Here is a 21,862-nt window from a genome sequence, read left to right as displayed (position 1 = left end):
AGTTTGTTTACATAGTGATAATGTACTTCGAATCTGAAAGCATTTAATTATTTATAGTACTGTAGATAAATTAATGAGTCTTGTGATTAAAAGGTAAGCAATTATAACACTTTATTTTTCAACAGGACTCACCAGCATATTTATCAATACAATTGGCATCACTATCACAAATACAATCCACAAAAGGTATGTTGCTCCTGGATAAAGAAGCTCAGCTGGTAGTGCATTGGGATCTGTTCCATTTCCTTGGGCATTATCTTCTGCAGTATTGTAAAATAGATCATCAAAATCAAACTCTCCCATGGTCAACATCATAGTTCTCAGAATGGAGTTAGCAGGTGATGAAAAGGCTGTCTTCATATCCTATAAATGTTCAGAAAAAAGTTATACAATTCAAACATGTGACCCAATGAATAAAAACACAACTAGTTCGCATAGTTCTGGTTTTTGAAATTAATTGCATTGAAATATGTACATTGTGTAAAAAATGCTTGCTACAAAATTGATATAAATTATATACTATTAGATTTGTTTCTTCATGTAGAGACAGAATATACATTTTTATTTAACTTCTGAAGAGTAAGATTAAATTTACATGAAGTGCGTGTGAGTTATGCATGTATGTTTACACTGCAGTAATATGTAGCTTTATTGTTACCATTTCTAAATTTGAATAACCTTATTGCTTGAAGCATGGATAAGGCAAATTTTTTACCTGGATGAATTCCCCAGTTTGTGTTGAGCACAATGTCACAACTTCATACCCTGTTACATTCATCACTTATGACCAACTACAGTAAATGAGTGCCTGTAATTTGTTTTCTGTATATGTGACGGAAAACCAGTCTTATCGCCTATTTTAAAGTATTGAGAGATGCCAGTTTTAAGTATTTAGTGTGCTGTAGCTTGACAATGGTTGAAGCTATGTGTACCAAATTTTCACTCTTTTTACACCAATTCCTTTCCATACAGAGCATTCACTGTATAAGTAGCCAGTTGCTAAGTTTCCTGCCATTTTAGATAGTTTTTAAACTGAAGTGTGGGTAGTACATCGTGGATTTTTGCAGTTACATGTAGCTATAATGAGAATTGTCAGTACTTTTATACTCAATGGATTGATCACAAAAGTGTTCTGTTTACTGTTCCTCATTTGTAATGGGGTAGAACATGCACAAAACGAAGAGGAATGACACAGGGACAGATTCAAGAAGGGTTCAAAGGGTTCTATATATGGAACCCCCATTTGGAAGAGCGTGTTGAGATACTCTAATAGAGCAGTCAAAGAGACAGTATTCTTCAGAGGAGCAGTGTAGCAAGCTATGTATGTAGTTATAAATAAGGAGATATGGTTGGTGAGGAGCAGATATTGCATTTCAGCATGCATGCAATGACCTTTTTTTTGTTTTCAACTTACAGCTAGGCTGAAGTTGTGATCCAGAGTGGAACCCCCTTTTAAAAAGTCTGGATCCGCCGCTGTGACCACTAGAGTGATAGTTGGGGAATGCATTCAGCTACACAAATGATTCTATCATATGTCTGTGGCACCATTATGATATTGATGCTGTACAGTATGTTCTGGTTCGAATCATAAAAAAAGACATAAGAAAATTTTAAGAAAATAAATATGGGTAGGGTCATTGAAACAAGGAAAGTTATTCACATCTGTAGCTGTAGTAGTGGACTCTATTTGTGGTAGGGATGCACCCATTTGCCAGCAAATTTTATGGAAAAATACGTTGGTAAAAGCAAAGAGCAAAATGCTGGAAAATTGGTGGAAAATTGGAAAAATGGGCACAAAGGAATGGCACATTTTGTATGAAAAAGATCAAGATACTCTAATAGGACAGTCACGCATCATATTAGGACAACATATCCTCATAGGAAATGGTGACTAAAGATCGAGATACTCTGATAGAGCAGTCACTACGTACGAAATACTCTAATAGAGCTGTCACACATGCATGTAAGCCTGAGATACAACATTAATTTTTACTGATGCTCAACAAAACAGAAAAATTTTGAGCAAATTATTGAGCATAATAGGTAAAAAATAAAAATTGCTGGAAAGAAAAATAGGTAGAATAAAAAGCAAAATACTGTAGGCTCATCCCTAATTTGTGGCTAGGTCTACTAAAATAGGGCATGTGGGTACAAACTACACCCCGCCACATAGTGTCTCGTATCTCAGTGCTGGGATATCTTAGTGCTGGGATAGAATATCTTTATTCTATTCTGTAACTTGTATTTTACTGCCAACTAAATGTTTAATAAGTACCGATAATTTCATTACAAAGCAATAATGAATACAAAGTTATAACGCATCAAGGTTTGAAAAAAGTAGGCATTTACATGTGTCCACAGGCCTTATTTTTGCAGGCCTGGTTACATGTTAGTCATGGCTACACTACTGACAGGCTTTATACTTTATGCACACTGTATTATACATACCACATTATTTGTGCTAACTGTATGTAAAATTTTACTTACTGGTCGGAAAAATAGCATGTAAAATGTTAAACCAAAGGAAACCACAAACAGGATTGGTAACAGTAGAATCTTCAATACTGTACTCATAATGTGTAAGAACATCAAAACATATACTCCAGTGAGAGGAAATTTCTTCAAAAACAACACCAAGTTTAACCAAGCAATCAACAGTGTGACAGCACCAAACTCCCATTGCCAAAATTCTGTACAATGACAGTCAGCTGCTAAACCAAATCCCACAAATGCTATTGCGGATGAATATAAGTACAATTCCATCCAGTTTTCAAACTCAAGGAAGTAACGAAAAGGTCTGTAATAGACTTGGAAAGCCTCCACTGCAATCCTGATCACTGAAAATGCAATAATGACAGCAGCTGCTCCACTCAAGAAAGCCTGGCTGCCATTTCCTGCACATGTGATGACATAAGTATAATACACATGTGATAGTTCTGCATAACTAACTCCACACATGCATTTGTGCTATTCAGTAATATTTCACATCAATTTTAGCGGCGTGTATATAATTATATATATATATTTTATATATGTACCACTTTCACACCTCAGATCAAAGGAAAGCCGGTGCATATATATCACATATTGCACTGACTCAAAAAGTTAACAAGATATATGCACAGCTACCAGTGCATATATCTCATTAAGGCAGAGCACCAGTGCATATATCTCGTTGACTTGAGATATTGCACACCTAATAGGAGTGCACACTATATCCAGAAATTATTATTTCTTTGGTGTTATACTGTTATCTTCTCTTATATAGGGAATCTAGCAAGCTGTGATTGTGGGATTGAATTCTGCCAAACAACTTGTGATTGTGGGATTCAATTTTAATACATCAACAGTAGTTTGTATTTTACTTTTGTAAACGTAGCGATTAAAGTAACATAATTAACACTAATCTCTTAAAATTGCTATATTAGCAATAATAAAATCAAACTACTGTTTGATGTATTAAGATTGAATCCCACAATCACAGATTGTTTGGCAAAATTCGATCCCACAATCACAGCTTACTTGGTTCCCTATATAAGAGAAGGGTATACCAACTAAATATTTTGCCAATTAAGCGAGTCTACATGCTAAAGTAGAACATGTGTGACCCAGCTTGAGAAAACCAGTCTTATCACCTATGTCAGCAGATTCGATTTTTCACCCAGGACACACAGCTACATGAATAAACTATCTAATTCCACATTTAAAATCAGCTAGACTTGAGTGGTCTGGTTTAGCTGGCTGCTTTTCCCAAGACCAGTGGTGATCCATACGTGTGGTGTGGGACCTAAATGGAGCTCTGGTCAGCCTGGGAATGACTGTATGTGGCTGTACAGCTCTGTGGTGTTGAATAAGTACCATTTCCTTTCATTTTAGCCAGTTTTGAGACCTCAATGGCTCAAAACTTGGCCTAATTCATCCCTTGGCCTTCCTTTTCTATTTTTGAACACCATCTTGCCCGCCTTCCAGGACCCCCACTTCCCACCCAATTTGCAGCTCGCCTGATACAGTCAACCTCGGATTAAAAACTATCTAAAATGGCGGGAAACTTAGTTGTTGGCTACTTGCACTGTGGATGCTCTGGAAGGTAAGGAATTGGTGTAAAACGTGTGAAATTTTGGTACACATAGCTTCAACCATTGGCGAGCTACACCACACTAAATACTTAAAACCGGCATTTCTCGATACTTTTAAATAGGTGATAAGCCCGGTTTTGTCAGACTGGGTCACATATTAGTGATACCACAGGCACTCATGCTTTGCCTGTTATACGCACTCGCACTCGGATCTGCGGCCCTCATTCTTGTGTGTATATATCAGGCAAAGTACTCGTGCCCGTGGTATAACTATTACATTTTTTTGTGGTCATAATCCTATATATATATATACTGCACCGTTTTATATCACATGCCTTCAGTCATAAAGAAGTGTGCAAAACATAATACAGTATGTGATTGGATTTGCAAAACTGCCACCTTTTCTCACACAAAATTTGACCCAATTTTTGAACCTTAAAGCTTCATAACTTTAATCATAGCATATCATTTCCTCCATGGATCTAGCTACAGTATCTGGCTGCATTTCGATACCAAGGGCACGTTAATCAGTATAAAGAGTCAAGTGTCATATTAATAATTTTGTTCACACATATGTTAAATGGGCTTGTTTTAGCAAAGCCCAGATTATCAGCATAATTATAAACATGCATAGATTGTGACACTATGAATACACTATTTACATACCTTGACATTCAGCTGTGGGGTCTATATATAAAAGTACAAAAAATATATTAATGCATATGCAACAGAATTTTGAACATACAGTAATAAATTACTAAAAGCATTAAGCATTATATGGCATTTAAAATGCACAATGTATGAACCCACTATGTCTTTAGGTGAATAAAATATAGGGTGATACATATACCGTCATGTACATCCTTTGTGAAAAGAAATGGTAAGAGATTTACTAGTGGTAGAAGATACAGTGGAATAATTCTCTTTGCCACATTTACTGGTTGTGAATCTAGTGAAAGTTAGGTACAAATCTGTATTACGCTCTGGAGGACACAGGCTAAACTACATGTCTTTGCCATTAACTGATTCAGGAAAATTGATATACTCTAATAGTTAAAAATAGTAAACTCCAAAGAATATTCTTGATTTTGAACACATATGTAATTATGAGGATAATTTTTGAGCACTGCTCAAAAGCATAACTGGCTATTTTCAATTTGCTCAAGTAGACAATGCAATGTCTATATGTAAAGCAATTTGAAATTATACAATGAGAGTGAAATAGCATAGCTTCATTTCTGTGCAAACAGTTTTACTGATCAGAAAATAGTTTTCCTTGCTCCTCTATTATTATTATATAACTGGATCACGTTGATCTGAGCCCTTGTTTCTTGTTGATAACTCTTGTTACATGGGCCACCTGTCCAAACTTTTATGTTGTTGTGAAGCCCTTTAAATGCTGGAACAGTTAATCAAAAAGATGCTTTGATACAGGCAAGAATGTGTTAGTTATAAGACTTTAAAATACCCCATACATTTAGTATGGACAATTCAGGCATCAAACATGTTTACAACATGAAACCACGCTTGTTCCAGTACAAAATCATTGGGAGTAAACACATGTTCACTTTTTTGATATTCTCTGTTTGGCGGGGCTAAGCACTATAGCATTTATATACTCCAGCACTGATCACTACAGTGGTAAAATATTTTTCCAAGTTCTTCTTGATCTGTCTTAATTGAAAGTCAATAGCTACAGGATTACAAGCAGTGTATGCTACACTGTTCAAAATCAGCTAGTAGCTAATAGTAAGTTCTAATTGGGCAAAAAACTTCTATAATTTAATACAAAATTTATTACATCAAAATAAAGCAATTATGCTACCATAGGCATAAAACTAAACCATCCAATTTGGTGTCAGATATAGCACAAGAAAACATATTATAGTTACAATGGACATGCAATTTATACATAATATATATTGTGATATATTTATTACATACCTTGAGGCCTACCTGCAAAGTAAAAGGAAAGTACATCGATAATTAACATACTAAAATAATACACTGTACATTACATATACCAGGTACCAGAAATAACTACTAAGGCCACAAAAGTTAATTATATATTTCTGGCTCCCTTCTTGGTCATTTTTTGCTGAATGAATTGCACAATCACCTTACAAGAATTTATAATACGTAGCTTATATCTGCTGAAATGTTTTCATGCCTTGTAAACACTCTTTCTGTATAAAGATGCACTAACTTTATACATTAAGTTTGTTTTTGATGTAGTGCTATGTCAGATGTAGTGTGCCACATCAAAGAAAGATAAATACAAGCCTGGTCACATGGTCAATTTTGGGGAATTGATAGGACCAGAAATATATAATTAACTTCGTATAACCTAAACTTAGTTTTAAAGTACATGTGTTTTCAATGCCCCAAACTATGCACGCATAGCTTGCAATGTTACAAATTAACACTTATATTTATGTATTATTAATATATATGACTGGTTCTAGGAGAACCAGCCTTATTGCCCATGTCAGCAGATTCAATTTTTCATCAAGAACGCAAAGCTACATAAATAAGCTATTAAATTTTACAATAAAAATCAGCTACACTAGAAAACTTGAATGGTCTGCTTATGCTGGCTACGTTTCCCAAGACCAGTGGCAATCCATACATGAGGTGCAGTATGGGGCCTTTATGGAGCTCTGGTCAGCCTGTGTATGACTGTATGTGGCTATACAGCGCTGTGGTGTTGAATAAAGACCTGTGCAGTGAATTTCCTTTCATTAAAGCCACTTTTGAGACCTGAAAGACCCATAACTTTGCCTAATTCATCCCTATGTCTTCCTTTTCAATTTTCAAACAGCCTCTTGCCCTCCTTCCAGGCCACGTGCCTCCCTCTCCTTTTGGATCTTACCTGATACAGCCAGCCCCAGTTTAAAATTATCTAAAATGGAGGGATTGCACAGTGGATGCTCTGGAAGATAAGGAAATGGTGTAAAACGTGCTTCACACATTGGCCAGCTACAACACATTAAATGCATAAAACTGGAATTACTCGATACTGTTAAATAGGCAATAAGACTGGTTTTCCCAGACTGGGTCAAATAAGGTACAAGGAAACAAGCATATGTATTATATACTCATGTGCACACTTTATGCATAACACATGTACATGCATGCCTTTCTATTGTAGTTTATAATGCAAAAGAAACTTACATTCTTCAGTCTTTGGATTCTGCAGTGACAAGGTGAAACCAGTCAAGAAAGCAAGAAATATCAAGTAGCTAATAAGGTTGATGTAATATATGAATATTCCATATGACCTCCATTTGTAGGTCAGTAAGTGGAATGAAAGGGGATGATTGAGTAAATCAGTCCGTTTGTTGTCAATCTAGTGGTAGTTAAGGCAGTGTAACAACACATAAGTGAATTATAGTGTATGATCATTACTTAAACTAATGTACAGCAAATTGCAGTAATGGGAGTAAATCATTGCTAATTTCCACCAAATGTTTTGAATAGTCAAGGACAACAATGGGAACTTAAAATCCTAAATTTTTCTTATACTTGTTTGTTTACTTTTTGTATAACATAATTATAACTAATTAGCTCATGCATACCACATCAGAAAAAGACTGGCTCCATTAAATTATTTTTGTATGATCATGTAATACGTGATCATGTGATACATGATCATGCACCTTTTTCCTAATACATCCTAGCATGCTGTAATCCTACCAGTATGGTTGCACATTTTACATAAAATGCTGTACCTAAATACACAGAATGTTAGGTCATGTCTACTTACCATAACTTGAAACGTATGTGCTTCTCTCTTGAAGTCATGATGTAGCCAGTGATGGTGTCCCCTAGTCCTAACAATTAAATAAAAGGTACTGAATATATTAATATATAAAAGATACGCTGTAATTACCTGAATATATTTGTATATTGTAGCTTACACCAGTGGCAGATATGGGGTGGGGGCCCAAGGGGGGCTCTTGAACCCTCTCCATTTTTTAAGTATATATATCAAGATCAAGATACTCTAATAAAGCAGTCACAGCATTAGAGCAGTGTGTAGCAAGCTATGTAGGATTTTATGTATTTTATCAGTGATAAATGCATAGTTGGTGGGGTGGGTAGCTATTGTCAGCAGGCTGTAACCTTTTGTTTTGGTCTTACCTTGCCAAACCAGAAAATGTAGTGCCACTTCATTTTGACCCCTCTTGCCCCTGGCATACACACATGCATTGTAGTGCCCAAGTTTAATCTTTTACAGTGCAGGAGAGTTTTGTAATTCTTACATTGTGTTTGGAACGTATACGTGGTATTACTTTTGGGTGTTCTTGTGGTTTAGTGTAAGAAGCACCATGCTGTTAAAACTGTCTGGTACAAGAACGAAAATGGCATTGATGTATGTACATACAGGTGTGTGTGACTAAACCTGCAAAAAAGGATCTTATAGCCTTAACTTGCCTTAACTTTTTCCTTCTACGGGAACAGCAGAGTAGTAGAGATTAAGAAAAGAGCAATTTGTTATTATTCGTACGTATCTAACTTATTTGTATGTGTATGCTCACAGTTTCTACAGGCGCTGTACATGAACATGTTACAATGAAGTTTATAACCTTAAACTAATTAAGTTAATGTTGGTAGGGCTGCAGTTAAACAGTAATCCATTGGTTGACTTGAGCGGGGTCAGTGTTGTTAATTGCAATTATATTATGTACACACGCTTGTGCATTTATTGGAATTACAGATGTGATAAATAGCACAGCAGTGGCCTGCAGTAAAGACAGTTCGTAATCTCTGACTGTGATACTGTATCTAACCTATCCACATAGAAAATTACATAAAAGGCTAGTAAAAATTCGAGGTGTATCGGGTAAACAATAATTCCATGACTGTTTACCATATTCAAATCAAGCATGGTATCGAGACTGATATTCCTTGCAAGAGGCAACAGGTTTTAAAATGTTTGCATTTTATAGCAGTTTTTATAATTGTGCAACAAAATAAAACAAAAGTGCCAAATTCTCATGACTGGAGTGATCAGGGTGAATTTTGGTATGAATATGGGCTATATACTAAATGAACCACAGCAACAATCATCTTAGCACACAGCTATAATCATGCTACTATTCCTGTTGTTATAACACACCAGTTTAAATAAATCAGTTTCCTGGGTCACAATAATTATACAGTGCCGCCAAAACTTTGCGCGAAAGATGCGAATCGTCTTAAAGAAACATTCTTTGCCACTCTACTTACTTCTGTGAATGTCTTCTTCACTATTGCTCTCTAAACAATAACGAATTTATTCTTACTACAAAGATATAAAGGTATTAAAGATAGATACTAAAGTACTAAAGATAGATGTCAGAAGCAACAGAAATTTATTACATGTATTTAAGATAAACAATATTGATTATGCAATAACTTAGCACTGTGTGTAAGTGTATCAACATTAAATAGTAATCATACTTTGCTGAAAGCAAATAGTTGCTATGGAGAAACAACTATTGGATATGTAAAAATAAATTTGTATATATTTCTGTTCATGATATTTTGAAATTGGAGTTCCTCAATAATTAAGACACACATGTCATAACAGAAAATAATTTCATACAGTATCACTTTGTACAAGGCTTACTTTTTATCATCAGCATGCTTCTTTTTATAGTCCTTTCTGTGAAAATCTTCCAAAAACTCATAGTAGTATTTCTTAACATAGGTCCCATTTTGTTTCTTTATAGTTTTTATGCATTTACTCAGTACAACTTCAGCAACATCTGTAAAAAATGTGTTACCTCATTGAATAACAGCATAAGGCTTGATGTACATCAAAACACAATTATTTATAGTGTATCATGTAGCCCAAGAAACTGGCTGCGGTTATACTGAAAGCATGATTTTTTAAGCATTCACAGCTCCATGATTTCTTATCTGAATAGAATTAATTTTACAGTGGAGTTGCCTGTGGGATACTGAATTTGAAGAAATTTTCCATAGTCATTCCTGAGATACATGTATGAGCAACCGGAATTCTACATTTTCATGCACATCACAAAAATTGTACTAAAACACAAACACATTGAAATTTAGTTCATCTAAAGGGTTAGGTACAAACTACAAAGCCAAATTATCGTACCATGAACCCAAAATCAATTGTTTGCATTAAAGGTATAGTTTGTTGTCATACCTACAGGGTAAAGTGCTTCAGAGGAACTTATTGCATTAATAAATTTTATGTGTTAATCAAATGAATATGCCTATGAATAACATACACACAATAACAAACCTGGCATCTGACTAATGAGAAGTTTCAGTGGTGTGCGTTCTGCAAACTTGTCATTCTTAGAACGCCATCTCAGTGCACTCTTCCATTTAGGAGAGGTAACAATGCACAAGGCAACATCCCTGTATTTCAAGAAATGGCATGATAGAATTTGATGCTTGTTACTTAAAACATTTTTGTGAAGCAGTAAAAATGGCTGTACAGCAAATATGTAGCTACTGAGATATATATCACTTTTATTTCTAATTTTACATTGAATTGGGTGTGCAAAAACTGACATGTAGAGTGAAATTAAATAGTAAGTTGTGTAGTGTACTCATGCAGTGCAAGGTTTATAAGACAAAAATCCAGTTGTAGCTGTAAAAGTCACTGCACTTCCTTCTGAAACACTGCAGGATAACACATGTGCACATTTGTTACTATCTTTTACTCACATGTGCCAGTGGCAGATCCAGGGGGGGCATGTGACCCCCTCCCCTTCCTTCATTTCTTTCAAAAAAATTGCATACAAGATCGAGATACTCTAATATAGCAGTCACTCTAATAAAGCAGTCATAGTGTTCATGAGGCAGTGTAGCTTAACTATGAAGCTATGAATAAGGATCTGAATATACTTTATAGTAAATACATTTTGTAAAGGGCAGCCATTATTGCTGTGACCTTTTTTTTTTGCTCTTCAGCTTTTCAGCAAAGTGCAGCCCCATTTCCAAACTCTGGACCTGCCCCTTACTATCTTGTATTTATATGGTAGTGAGTCACACAGCTAAGAATTTTAAAGTGAACATGTCAAATAAAAAGCACAAGCAATGGTTTTGAAATTGACACTGAAATTTCACCATTTTTATCAACTTAACTATAGATATAAGCTTTCAACTTGACATTAGAAAAAAAAAACCCTTGTACTCAAACTAAGTCTATAAATACTAAGTACTATGAGCCACATCAGTGATGATAAAGTTGGGCAATATAATTACTTCCATTGTATACATCTTGATTAGTTTAAGCTGGCAAGCCATTAATTTGTTTCCTACTGTACCTCCTCCTGTCACCATCCACACAATATTTGCTATGATAACTTCCTTTTACCTACACTAATATAAGTGGTACCACATCTGGCATTGTAACAGGTCCATTGTGAAGTTGGGATTTGTTTACCACTTTTTAAAAACAAATGAAACTACTTGAAATCATCAATTATGAATGCACAGCAGACCCTCCAAAGAAATGTTATGACATTGTTTGTACGGCTGGAGAATTATTATTTTACAGGTGTTTGAATGTAACAGGATGCTGGATATCATCAAAAGGCTTAATGGTGGTTGATATGTAAGTACTGTTAACTATGAATCCTTTTCAGAGCACAATGATGGAAGAAAGCCAGCTGGGGTAGGTATGTTTTGTAAGTCAATGTTTGTAATAACAGAGTGAGATACTCTAATAGAGCATTCAACCACTACTTAATTCCTGTACTATATAGTTGAAAATACAGTACTTTTTCCGAGCTTATAAAAGAAATTTTTCCAGGAGTATTATTCTAGACTCCAAAGAATGACATCTATATGCTTCAGACTTGACTGTGTGGCTTTTATTGTCATGCGGTATTGTTGCACCTCTAGCTAAAGGTCTAATGTTCTTTTAATTATGTAGCTGTATTAACACTCTTGGTTGCTCCATTTTGTTTGCCAATTACTTTTAATTCTACAGCCCAACTGTTTTTTATTCTTTTATCTTTTGTAGAAGATAACAGTTGCAATTAAAGCCATTTTTGGCTGTCATTGGCTGTAGTACAGTACGTAAGCTTTATTGAAAAAGTTGAACACTGTATCACTTTTATATGCACAAAAGTTTGTGTACTGTTTCTGTAACAGAGTTAATCAATCAGGACACTGGATACCTGGACACTTGGCTATGGTATCAAAGTATCCTGGAAATCAGGACACTTTTGGACAGTTCCAAAGTAACATACAGTACATATCAACACATTACGTACTTTTGACCAAGTAGAATAGAAAGGACAAGGCAATTTCCTTTAATATGCCACTTGCCCTCATCATCTTCAAAACGCTTATCTACTGTGACATCAGCACCCTTTTCCAGCAAGGATTTTACAACTCTCACATGTCCGTTTATACAGCTGGCAAATAGTGGAGATGACTAAATAAAAAAAAGAAAGTTAGTACAGTATGGCACCACAGAAAGCAGCTGATTATCATTAAGTATTATTGTAGGGATATAGCAGGGAAGTGACAAACTAATTGAAAATAATGCACATTGAAAATTCTAATTATATTACAAACTGAATCATTACAAACCCTTAAAATGTTATTGTTCAATGATATTTTAAAAAAGCACACTATCGTACTTATTACATTCTGAATTTTGCCACTGCATGCAAACTCCAATAGTAAATCCCATGCACAATGTAAAAACTAAGCTGCTGGAAGTAAATGAAGCTATGCAAGAATCAAATAATACTCCATACCAGAGATTTCCATAACAGTAAATATTTGTAAATTCTCAACAAAATATATTTGCAAACTGCAATTTTATCCATGCAGTTGTCTTTTTATAACCAAAGAAATTAGTAATTATGAAAAGTTATAATCAGTTCGCGATGATCTGAATCCTCGCCAAATATAGTCATATCAAAGAATTGAACTTGCGTTCACTTCCAATGGTTTTGTACTGGAACAAACATGTTTTCATGTTGTAAACATGTTTTACTCCTGAAATGTCCACGCTAAATGTATGGGATATTTTTAAAGCCTCGTTCTTGCCTGTATCAAAGCGCTTTTTGATTTACAGTTTAGGCATTTAAATGGCTTCACACTACTACTACTACTAAATATTTGGGCAGGCCTATTTTATTCCATGGACTGGACTGGACTCGCGGACTGGACTGGACTGGACTCGCGGACTGGACTGGACTGGACTGGACTCGCGGACTGGACTGGACTGGACTTGTGGACTGAGCTGGAAACAGCTTTTAAACAATAATCCAGGCATTATCCATCTCTTGCAATACTGGAGACACCACTATCGTGTTATAACTGCTGGTACTGCTCTTCCTTACAAGTCGGATGACACTAGCGCAATCACTAATCAATTAGAATACACTTACGATACACGTGTACTCGCAGTGATAAAGCGTGACAGAGGCCATTGTTGTAGCGTACATGTTTTCCTTGTTGCTTCAGTACTTAACACTAGCGTTGGGGTTGTAGTGATGAGCCAGATTATTTGCATAGCCCCATCACCTTGCCTGGTGGTGCCACCTACTTACCTGCTAAGAATTATTACTAGCTAGCTCATCTCTACAGCTGTTAACACTAGTGCTAAAGCAACAAAGGAAAACATCTACTCTACAAGAATAGCCTTTATCACGCTGTATCATGGCATGTATCGTAAGTGTATTCTAATTAATTAGTGTATGAGCTAGTGTCATGACTTGTAAGGAAGAGCCAGCAGCAGCAGTTGTAGCTCGATAGTGGTGTCTCCAGTGTTGCAAGAGATGGATAATTCCTGGATTATTGTTAAAAGCAGTTTCCAGCTCAGTCCAATCAAGTCCAGTCCAGTCCAGTCCAGTCCGTGGAATAAAGTAGGCTGTTTGGGCAGATAGCCCATGTTACAAGAGTTATTAACAAGAAATGAGAGCTCAGGTAAATGCGAACTGACTAGTGAGAAAGCACTTGCAGAAAATCATAGACATTATGAATATTTACATGTACAATAGTACTGTAAAAAATTAATAGTTATATCCCATACAGACTGTATGTTCCGATTATATCATTTTTAGTAAGTCATCTGTAATAACAGTGTTAGTATTCTCATAAAAGATAATAACTAAAACATTAAAGCTAATTATATCTAAACCAAAACAGCCAAGCTGTAAAAAAGAGTGCGGCCTCCAAAAACGCCAAGGTAAAAAAAGATGTGAAGTCAAAGGTGGTGGCCAAGAAATGGCTGTGATGGTACAGTAGGTTAATGGCAAAAATTTAATTACAACAATTCTGTGTTGCCTTCTCCTAGGATTCGGCACCAATTTCACCTAAATTGTCGTAATTAATTTTTTTGCCATTAACCTACAGGCACATGCATCATCACAGTCATTTCTTGGCCACTACATTGGATTTCACATCTTTTTTCACCTTGGCCTTTTTGGGGGCCACATTCTTTTATACAGCTTGGCTGTTTTGGTTTAGATATCACTTCTTTTTGTGTTACAAGCCACAAAGCTGGCCATAAACTAGTGTTGTTTTTTTTCTTTACTGCAGGAATTGTGGAACAAAGGAAGAAATTGTGTGTATATGTGACTGAATTTGACAAAACAAGGCTTCGACGCACAAAGCCTTGTTAGGAGATATGGCGATTTTAAGGAATCATTGTGTAATAACTTCCCAGTGCCTACAGCTGTGCAAACAAAATTTGCACCAATTGTTCATCTGTTCACTAGCTATCACTGAGTGGGTGTATACATTTCTGATACCCAAAATTTGCCCTGTTTTGAGCAGCTTTTTTCGAGCGGGTAATAATATCACAGGTGGTAGTAATAGGGTGGGAGGGTGGGGGTGGACGGTGGTCTTAATATACGGGTATAAAATGAAGTAAGAAGACGATTGGAATCCAGAGGCCAAGTTTGGGCTCTCCATGGCCCTCCATGGCCCTCAAATTACTCCAAATTGACTGAGAACACTATTGGCGAGTTCTCTGTGAAGTCCCAGCTCACTACACACCATTATCACAAAGCCATGGCCATTTAATGGTGCCAATCTCACACTCGTGGCTTTGACAGGGTCGGAAGAAAGCTGCTACAGAAACCAGACTTGCCAGTGCTGAAGGAAGTACAGTGTGAAATATGATAGTGTATTAGACCAGCAATCCATTTCTGGTAAAATCGTAAGTTTGATTTTGTGTGTGTGGAAGCCTTGTTATATGAAATCCGGTCACATATAGCTTTTGTCTGATTAAATATATTATCACTGAATGATTATCACATACTGTAGTTAATAAGGTGACGTCTTACATAACTGAACTGTAGCTGAAACTCTCATTGTTTGTAGCTGAACTCTTTTCAGGGTGATTTATTTCTAGTTGAACTTTCTACAGGGTGATTTGTTTCTAGCTGAACTCTCTACCGGGTGATTTGTTTGCATCTGAACTCTCTACAGGGTGGCTGAACTCTCTACAGGGTGATTTGTTTGCAGCTAAACTCTCTACAAGATGATTTGTTTCTAGCTGATCTCTCTATAGTGTAACTTGTTTGTAGCTGAACTCTCTATAGGTTGGTTTCTTTGTAGCTGATCTCTCTACGGGATGACTTGTTTTAGCTGAACTCTCTACAGGGTGACTTGTTTCTAGCTTATCTCTGGATGACTTGTTTCAAGCTGATCTCTCTGCACGGTGACTTGTTTCTAGCTCAACTCTCTATATGATTATCTGTTTGTAGTTTCTTTGTAGCTAATCTCTCTATGGGGTGACTTGTTTTTAGGTGATCTCTCTACAGGGTGACTTGTTTCTAGCTGATCTCTGGATAACTTGTTTCTAGCTGATCTCTCTACACGGTGACTTGTTTCTAGATGAACTCGCTATTGAACTCTCTACAGGATGGTTTCTTTGTAGCTGATCTCTCTACAAGGTGACTTGTTCTAGTTGATCTCTCTAAGGGTGAACTTGTTTCTGGCTGAACTCTCTGCAGATGATTTGTTCGCAGCTGAACTCTTTACAGGGTGATCTGTTCGTAGCTGAACTGTCTACAGGGTGATTTTTTTGCTGCTGAACTCTTTATATGATGGTTTATTTGTAGCTGAACTCTTTACAAAGTATTTTCTCCTAGCTGATCTTTCTATAGGGTAATTTGCTAGAGTTGGGGTTGTTACACTAAAAATGTAACTAGTTACATATTACTTGTCACTTTTATGCGATGTAGTGCGCTACAGTTACATACTGAAAAAAGTAACGAGTTACATATTACTCGCTACTCAGAGGGCTGTAACTAGTAATAATATTACATATTACATTTTGTTTGTTACAAACTATAAAGTAAGTCCAACCTTCTAATAACAAACTACCAGCCTACAACTACAAGTACCATGAACGAGACACGTGTTTCTCAGGTGTAGTTCAGCCACAAATACATACTTTATTGTTGTATCGTGGCCTCAAGGGCACTCGCCATACACTATCATTCCTTATCCATGCCTATAACGTTATCTCCAGTCTGTCTGGACCCAAAATGCAATCAATCACGTGCCTGGATACAATGCACCTTAAAAGGAAGTAACATGTACATTCATTACAATTTCCGGATGTAATATCCTTTACATATCACTCACTACTCTGTCATGTAACACGTTATATTACTCGTTACTGTAAAAGTAATATTATTATGTAATGCGCTACATTTGTAACGCGATACCCCTAACTCTGGTGACTTGTTTGTAGCTGAACTATCTGCAGGGTGATTTGTTTGTAGCTGAACTCTCTACAAGGTGATCCTTTTAGCTGATCTCTCTACAGGATGACTTTTTCTAGCTGGTCTCTCTACAGGGTGATCTGTCTGTAGCTGAACTCTTTTCAGGGTGATTTGTTTGCAGCTGAACTCTCTACATGGTAGTTTCTTTGTAGCTTAACTCTCTAAAAGGTGATGTCTTCTAGCTGATCTCTCTACTGGATGACTTGTTTCTAGCTGATCTCTCTATAGAGTTATAACCTGTTTGTATACTGTAGCTGAACTCTTCATAGGGTGTATTTTTTGATTGGTTGCTGAGCTCTCCAGCTACACGGTGACTCGTTTGTACTACAGATTGACTTGTTTGTAGCTGAGCTCTCTACAGAGTGACTTACTTGTAGCTGAACATTGCCTAAAGTAACATTTGTAGCTGATCTAAATGAACTCTCCACTGGATAGCTTTTTTGTAGCTGAACTCTCTACACATGTACAGGACTTGTTTGTAGCTGCTGAATTCTCTACAGAGTGACTTGTTGTTGCTGAACTCTCTACAGGGTGACTTGTGTATAGCTGAACTCTCTTCAGTGTGACTTATAATGTTCTGGATCTCCATAGCTCTCTATAGGATGACTTACTTGTAGCTGAATTGTCTATAAGATTAACTGTTTATAGCTGAACTCCATACAGAATAACTTGCAATGTAATATAATTCCATAATGGAGTAAGTTATAAACGTAACTGAATGCTCTATTAGGGTGACTGTTCTATTAGAGTATCTTGATCTCACATCTGTTACACGTAGTTGGCTTTCAAATCATAACTCAGTCAGTGGCATAGCTACCATTGAGGCAACTGAGGCAGCTGCCTCAGTAAAATGCTCAACAATTCAGGCTGAACAGACCTGAGTTTTGGTAGCCCAAATTTTCTACTCAAACGTTACTAGACAGCATTACTGCACCACACATGATAGAATCTATAGTTGTAGTGCTGGAACCTACAGTGACATGGTCTGGCATTGGCAGGACCACTTTTCAGTTACTTGAATTTCTATGGAAAAGATCGGGATACTCTAATAGAGCAGCCATCGTAATTATACTCTAATAGAGCATTCATGACACTGTTCTCATTACACTGCTTGGGCTAAATCATTTATGCATTAGCAGTTACAGTCAAAAAATAACCTCCACATGCCATTTCAAATCATATATTTTCAAAAGTTCCAGTGAGTTAACTGCATGGCATTGCATTGAGCTACTGTCATTGATCATGCATATTATGCATTAGCAGTTACAATAAAAAAAATAGCCTCCATGTACCATTTCAAATCATATATTTTCAAAAGTTCCAGTGAGTCAACTGCATGGCATTGCATTGAGCTACTGTCATTGATCATGCATATTATGCATTAGCAGTTACAATCAAAAAATAGCCTCCATGTACCATTTCAAATCACATATTTTCAAAATTTGCCTTAAAGGAGCATGCCCCCAGACTACCTAGCTTGATATATTTAGCACATGACGTTGAGTATCACATGAAAGAGATCATCTCTGACTTAAATATCACATCAGATCAATAAAAAAGTATATTGTGCATGACTATGACCTCCATTGCAGTCAGTGAATTTCTTGACCACTTAATATATCTACAGAGTAAGTTGGTTTTTGTGTTGAGTACAATTAAACTAGTTTAATAATTGAAACATGGTAGCTATACTGTAGCATTAACTAAGCTGGAGCATTACATATGAAATGTAGAAAAATGCTAGGAGTCTTCTAAAACAGTTTCTTCCACCCAATCAGAGAGTCAATCTGTAAATACTGTACCACCCATGCTTGAAAATTTTTTGTGAGTTAGTTGAGTCAAAAGCAGACCCTCTCAATTAGATCAATGCATAAACTTTGCCTCGGTAAAAAAATTTTTCCTGGCTACGCCACTGTTAGTGGTTTGTAATCCGATTTTTCTGTACTACTGCAAGGACTTTCTATGATAATTATTCCAGCTACACACCGATTTTTGGCTCATTGCTCTAAGCGGTTTGCCTGGTAGACATGAAAACTAATAGTTTTTTTATTCATAAAAATTGATCGTCAAATTGTGACAAAGGTTGGGTTTTGTGTCATATCTTGATGGCCTTTAACTGGATTCCTTTCAAACCACAAAAAGGCACTCCTACGATAGTTCCTCCATTTACATAGCAATTTTCAGCTCATACCTGGAAGGAGCGTGACAGACCTACGACCTTATTTTACACAATTAATTGGTAATAACTCCATGAATGTTCATCAGATTCTTACCAAAATTGGTACTGATATTTTCCTTAATGAGCCCTTTAAGTGAGCCAAATATCAGCCTGATTGGAGCTCGCATTTCGGTTTTATGGCAAAGTGTGCGAAAAGAAGTACATGTAGAAGATAAATAATGGAAAAAACCGCACTTTGGCCACTTGTATCTCAAAAATGGCTGGAGCGATTTTCTTTAAATTTGGAATGTGGACTCCCCTTCCTAGCCAACACGTCTGCAGTAAATTTGGTTGCAATCAGATAAGGGATCACGGAGCCACAAAGGTATGAAAATTACATTTCCTTACTTCTTGTTAATGGTGTGGCATGCCAGCTTCTTGGGCCACACAACACATGACCATGTGTCTTGATTATATAAAGCGTATGAAAATATTAGTGTGTAGCTATTACATTAACTTGTACACGCTACAAGTATTTTAATACAATATGATCACATACCCTCCAATCAACTTCATTATCCACTGGATCAGGAAATTTCCCATCAATATGAGCTCCTGATTGTATGAGCAACTCAACTATTGCTTCATGTCCATGGTAGGCAGCCTTACACAAGGGTGTTTGGCCAATGCTGTCATCACTGCAAAATCGAATTAATCAAATTACATACAGCAAAACTATATACATCATAGCATGCTGCCTTGCAAGTATGTGTATCAACATGTAAGACAATGTACGTACAATTTGGTATGCTACAGTACACAGTATGCTACACCATCCTAGTTCCTTTAAAATTGCCAACAGTTTAGGATTTACGGTATCTGACAGCAAAGCTTGATAATATAGATCCCCCAAATATGTTGTATGTCAAATAATGACTTCAATAGTAATGTAGATAATGAAATACATGTATAATTATCATGAAATAATTATATCAAGTCTTAGCAAAACTTCCAACATATTTTGTAGCTTCCACCAAGTTTATGTAATTGATGGACATAAGGATTACCATGGTGGACAATAGATTAGATTCACTATGGAGTATTAACAGATTAACAAAATCAACAAGTACACAAAAAAAATTGGAATTTTCAACTAGAGTAGGGACTATAGCTCATCATACTGAAACGAGTTGGAGTAGTATGTTCTTCTTATTGTTTCAATATCATGGACTAGTCCAACTTGTTTCAGTACTTTTTACAATGTCCTATGGTTCCTACTCTTAGACTAGTTGAAAATTCCAAATTATTTTGTGTACTCGTTTGTTAATTTTTTCTGTAAATAATTATTATGACTGGTCAACCCATGCATACCAAATCTGAAATGGAGCTGCGCACCCCAGCTATGTCAATTATAGTCTGAAAAGTCAACAGGCTTGCGCCAATTATGCTGGCATAATTTCAAGCATAATAAGCTGGCAAAAGCATCAAGCATTACGCCAGCATATTAGGACAATTTTGGAGAATTTTAATTAAAATGCGCATTGTGTGCACCAAAACTACCGCACAACATGAACAAACTGCACATTATTACTGCATTTCGTATCAAAAACTTTGTAGTGTTATTATTTTTACTATTTCTTGACTGATTATGCACACTTTATGGTAAGAAGATCGTGATACTCTAATAGAGCAGTCACTTACCCTAATACAGCAATCAGGAAAATGCAGATATACTCTAATAAAACAGTCAGCTGTCAAGCATAATCTTGATTTTGAGAGCATAATTTTGAGCATAATAGGCTGGATTTTTAGCACTGCTCAAAAGCATAATAGGCTATATTCAAAGCATATATGGCTCAAGCCCAAAAGTGAAGTGTCCATTACATTTCGTTGTCAGCTATGTTCAACCCATTACACAGCATTTCGAATCACGACTGTTCGATAAGCACCTCTGCAATTCACGCATACGGAAAGAAAGAAATGGTGCCACTTGCCCCAGTTATATCTAGTGGCGTATCTACACTCGGGAATTTGCCCAGGCATTAGCTCACCTTGCCTGGGCATCAGAAAATCTTCTGGTGTGGCAGCCACGCATGAAAATACACAGCTCACAATTCAGTAATTACAATATCCACCATTGACTGTAGCGAACGTTTGCAGCGAATTCTTGCATGGAAAATAAGCGCTGCGTGTTTAATTAAGAGTCTGATTTCTAATAATAGTCCCATAGATTACAAGTTACTATATTTAAATCTGAAAAAGGGAGATGTACCCGCCCAAAATCTAGTGAATAGTGCCAATTTGCAGTCTCATCTAAGTGATGATAGTTTGGAGTTTGCCTGTATATAGACCGCGTGAAGTGGAAAACGACCAGCTGTTTGGCTACTTGATTTCAGCAGGTAGCGGTCTAATTCTGAATAATGAGTGCCCGGATTTATTGTGATACAACTACGACGAAGGAATGTCAGAGGAATAACGTGAGAGAACTGCTGACAATATTTTGTAGAATCACTCAGCAGGACGTGGTAGAGTTGGCGGGTGGTTGCAGGGAATGGATGCCCCTAGTGAGTATGTAGATGAACCGGTGTCATGACGATTTTGTGATCCGCACAAGTACGAGTCAGTGCAAGAAATCTATCGGCGGTTCAGTAGTATTGTTCATTATGAGTTGAAAGTATCCTTTTGTGTGGCACGTGATGCTGCAGTCCCACAATAGATTATATGCATTGTAGCTAGAGACTATATGGAGTGATAGCAGACTGATGAGCTATTATATATGCATACAGATAAGAGTTAATAACTGTAGCTAGCCATGCCATGCACTTGAAAACAACAATTTGATGAATGCACGTATAAACCCACACAGGTTGTTCACTGGACTAGGTCAGTAGGTGTAC

General features: G+C 36.5%; 1 protein-coding gene across 1 annotated transcript in view; it reads right to left on the bottom strand.

Moving 5' to 3' along the window:
• Nucleotides 1–21,862, bottom strand: part of LOC136247783 (transient receptor potential cation channel subfamily A member 1 homolog) — a 44,008-nt gene that overhangs the window by 4,764 nt on the left and 17,382 nt on the right. Inside the window, exons 9-17 of the mRNA XM_066039608.1 lie at nt 19,525–19,663; nt 12,326–12,489; nt 10,339–10,457; nt 9,691–9,829; nt 7,843–7,909; nt 7,251–7,425; nt 6,021–6,032; nt 2,488–2,894; nt 133–363 (exon numbers count right to left, since the gene is read on the bottom strand). Coding sequence (XP_065895680.1) covers nt 133–363; nt 2,488–2,894; nt 6,021–6,032; nt 7,251–7,425; nt 7,843–7,909; nt 9,691–9,829; nt 10,339–10,457; nt 12,326–12,489; nt 19,525–19,663 — 1,453 coding nt within the window. The remainder of the gene's footprint in view (nt 1–132; nt 364–2,487; nt 2,895–6,020; nt 6,033–7,250; nt 7,426–7,842; nt 7,910–9,690; nt 9,830–10,338; nt 10,458–12,325; nt 12,490–19,524; nt 19,664–21,862) is intronic.

Source organism: Dysidea avara, chromosome 2 (assembly GCF_963678975.1).
Source record: "Dysidea avara chromosome 2, odDysAvar1.4, whole genome shotgun sequence".
NCBI lineage: Eukaryota > Metazoa > Porifera > Demospongiae > Dictyoceratida > Dysideidae > Dysidea > Dysidea avara.
This window is presented reverse-complemented; position numbering and strand designations above follow the sequence as displayed.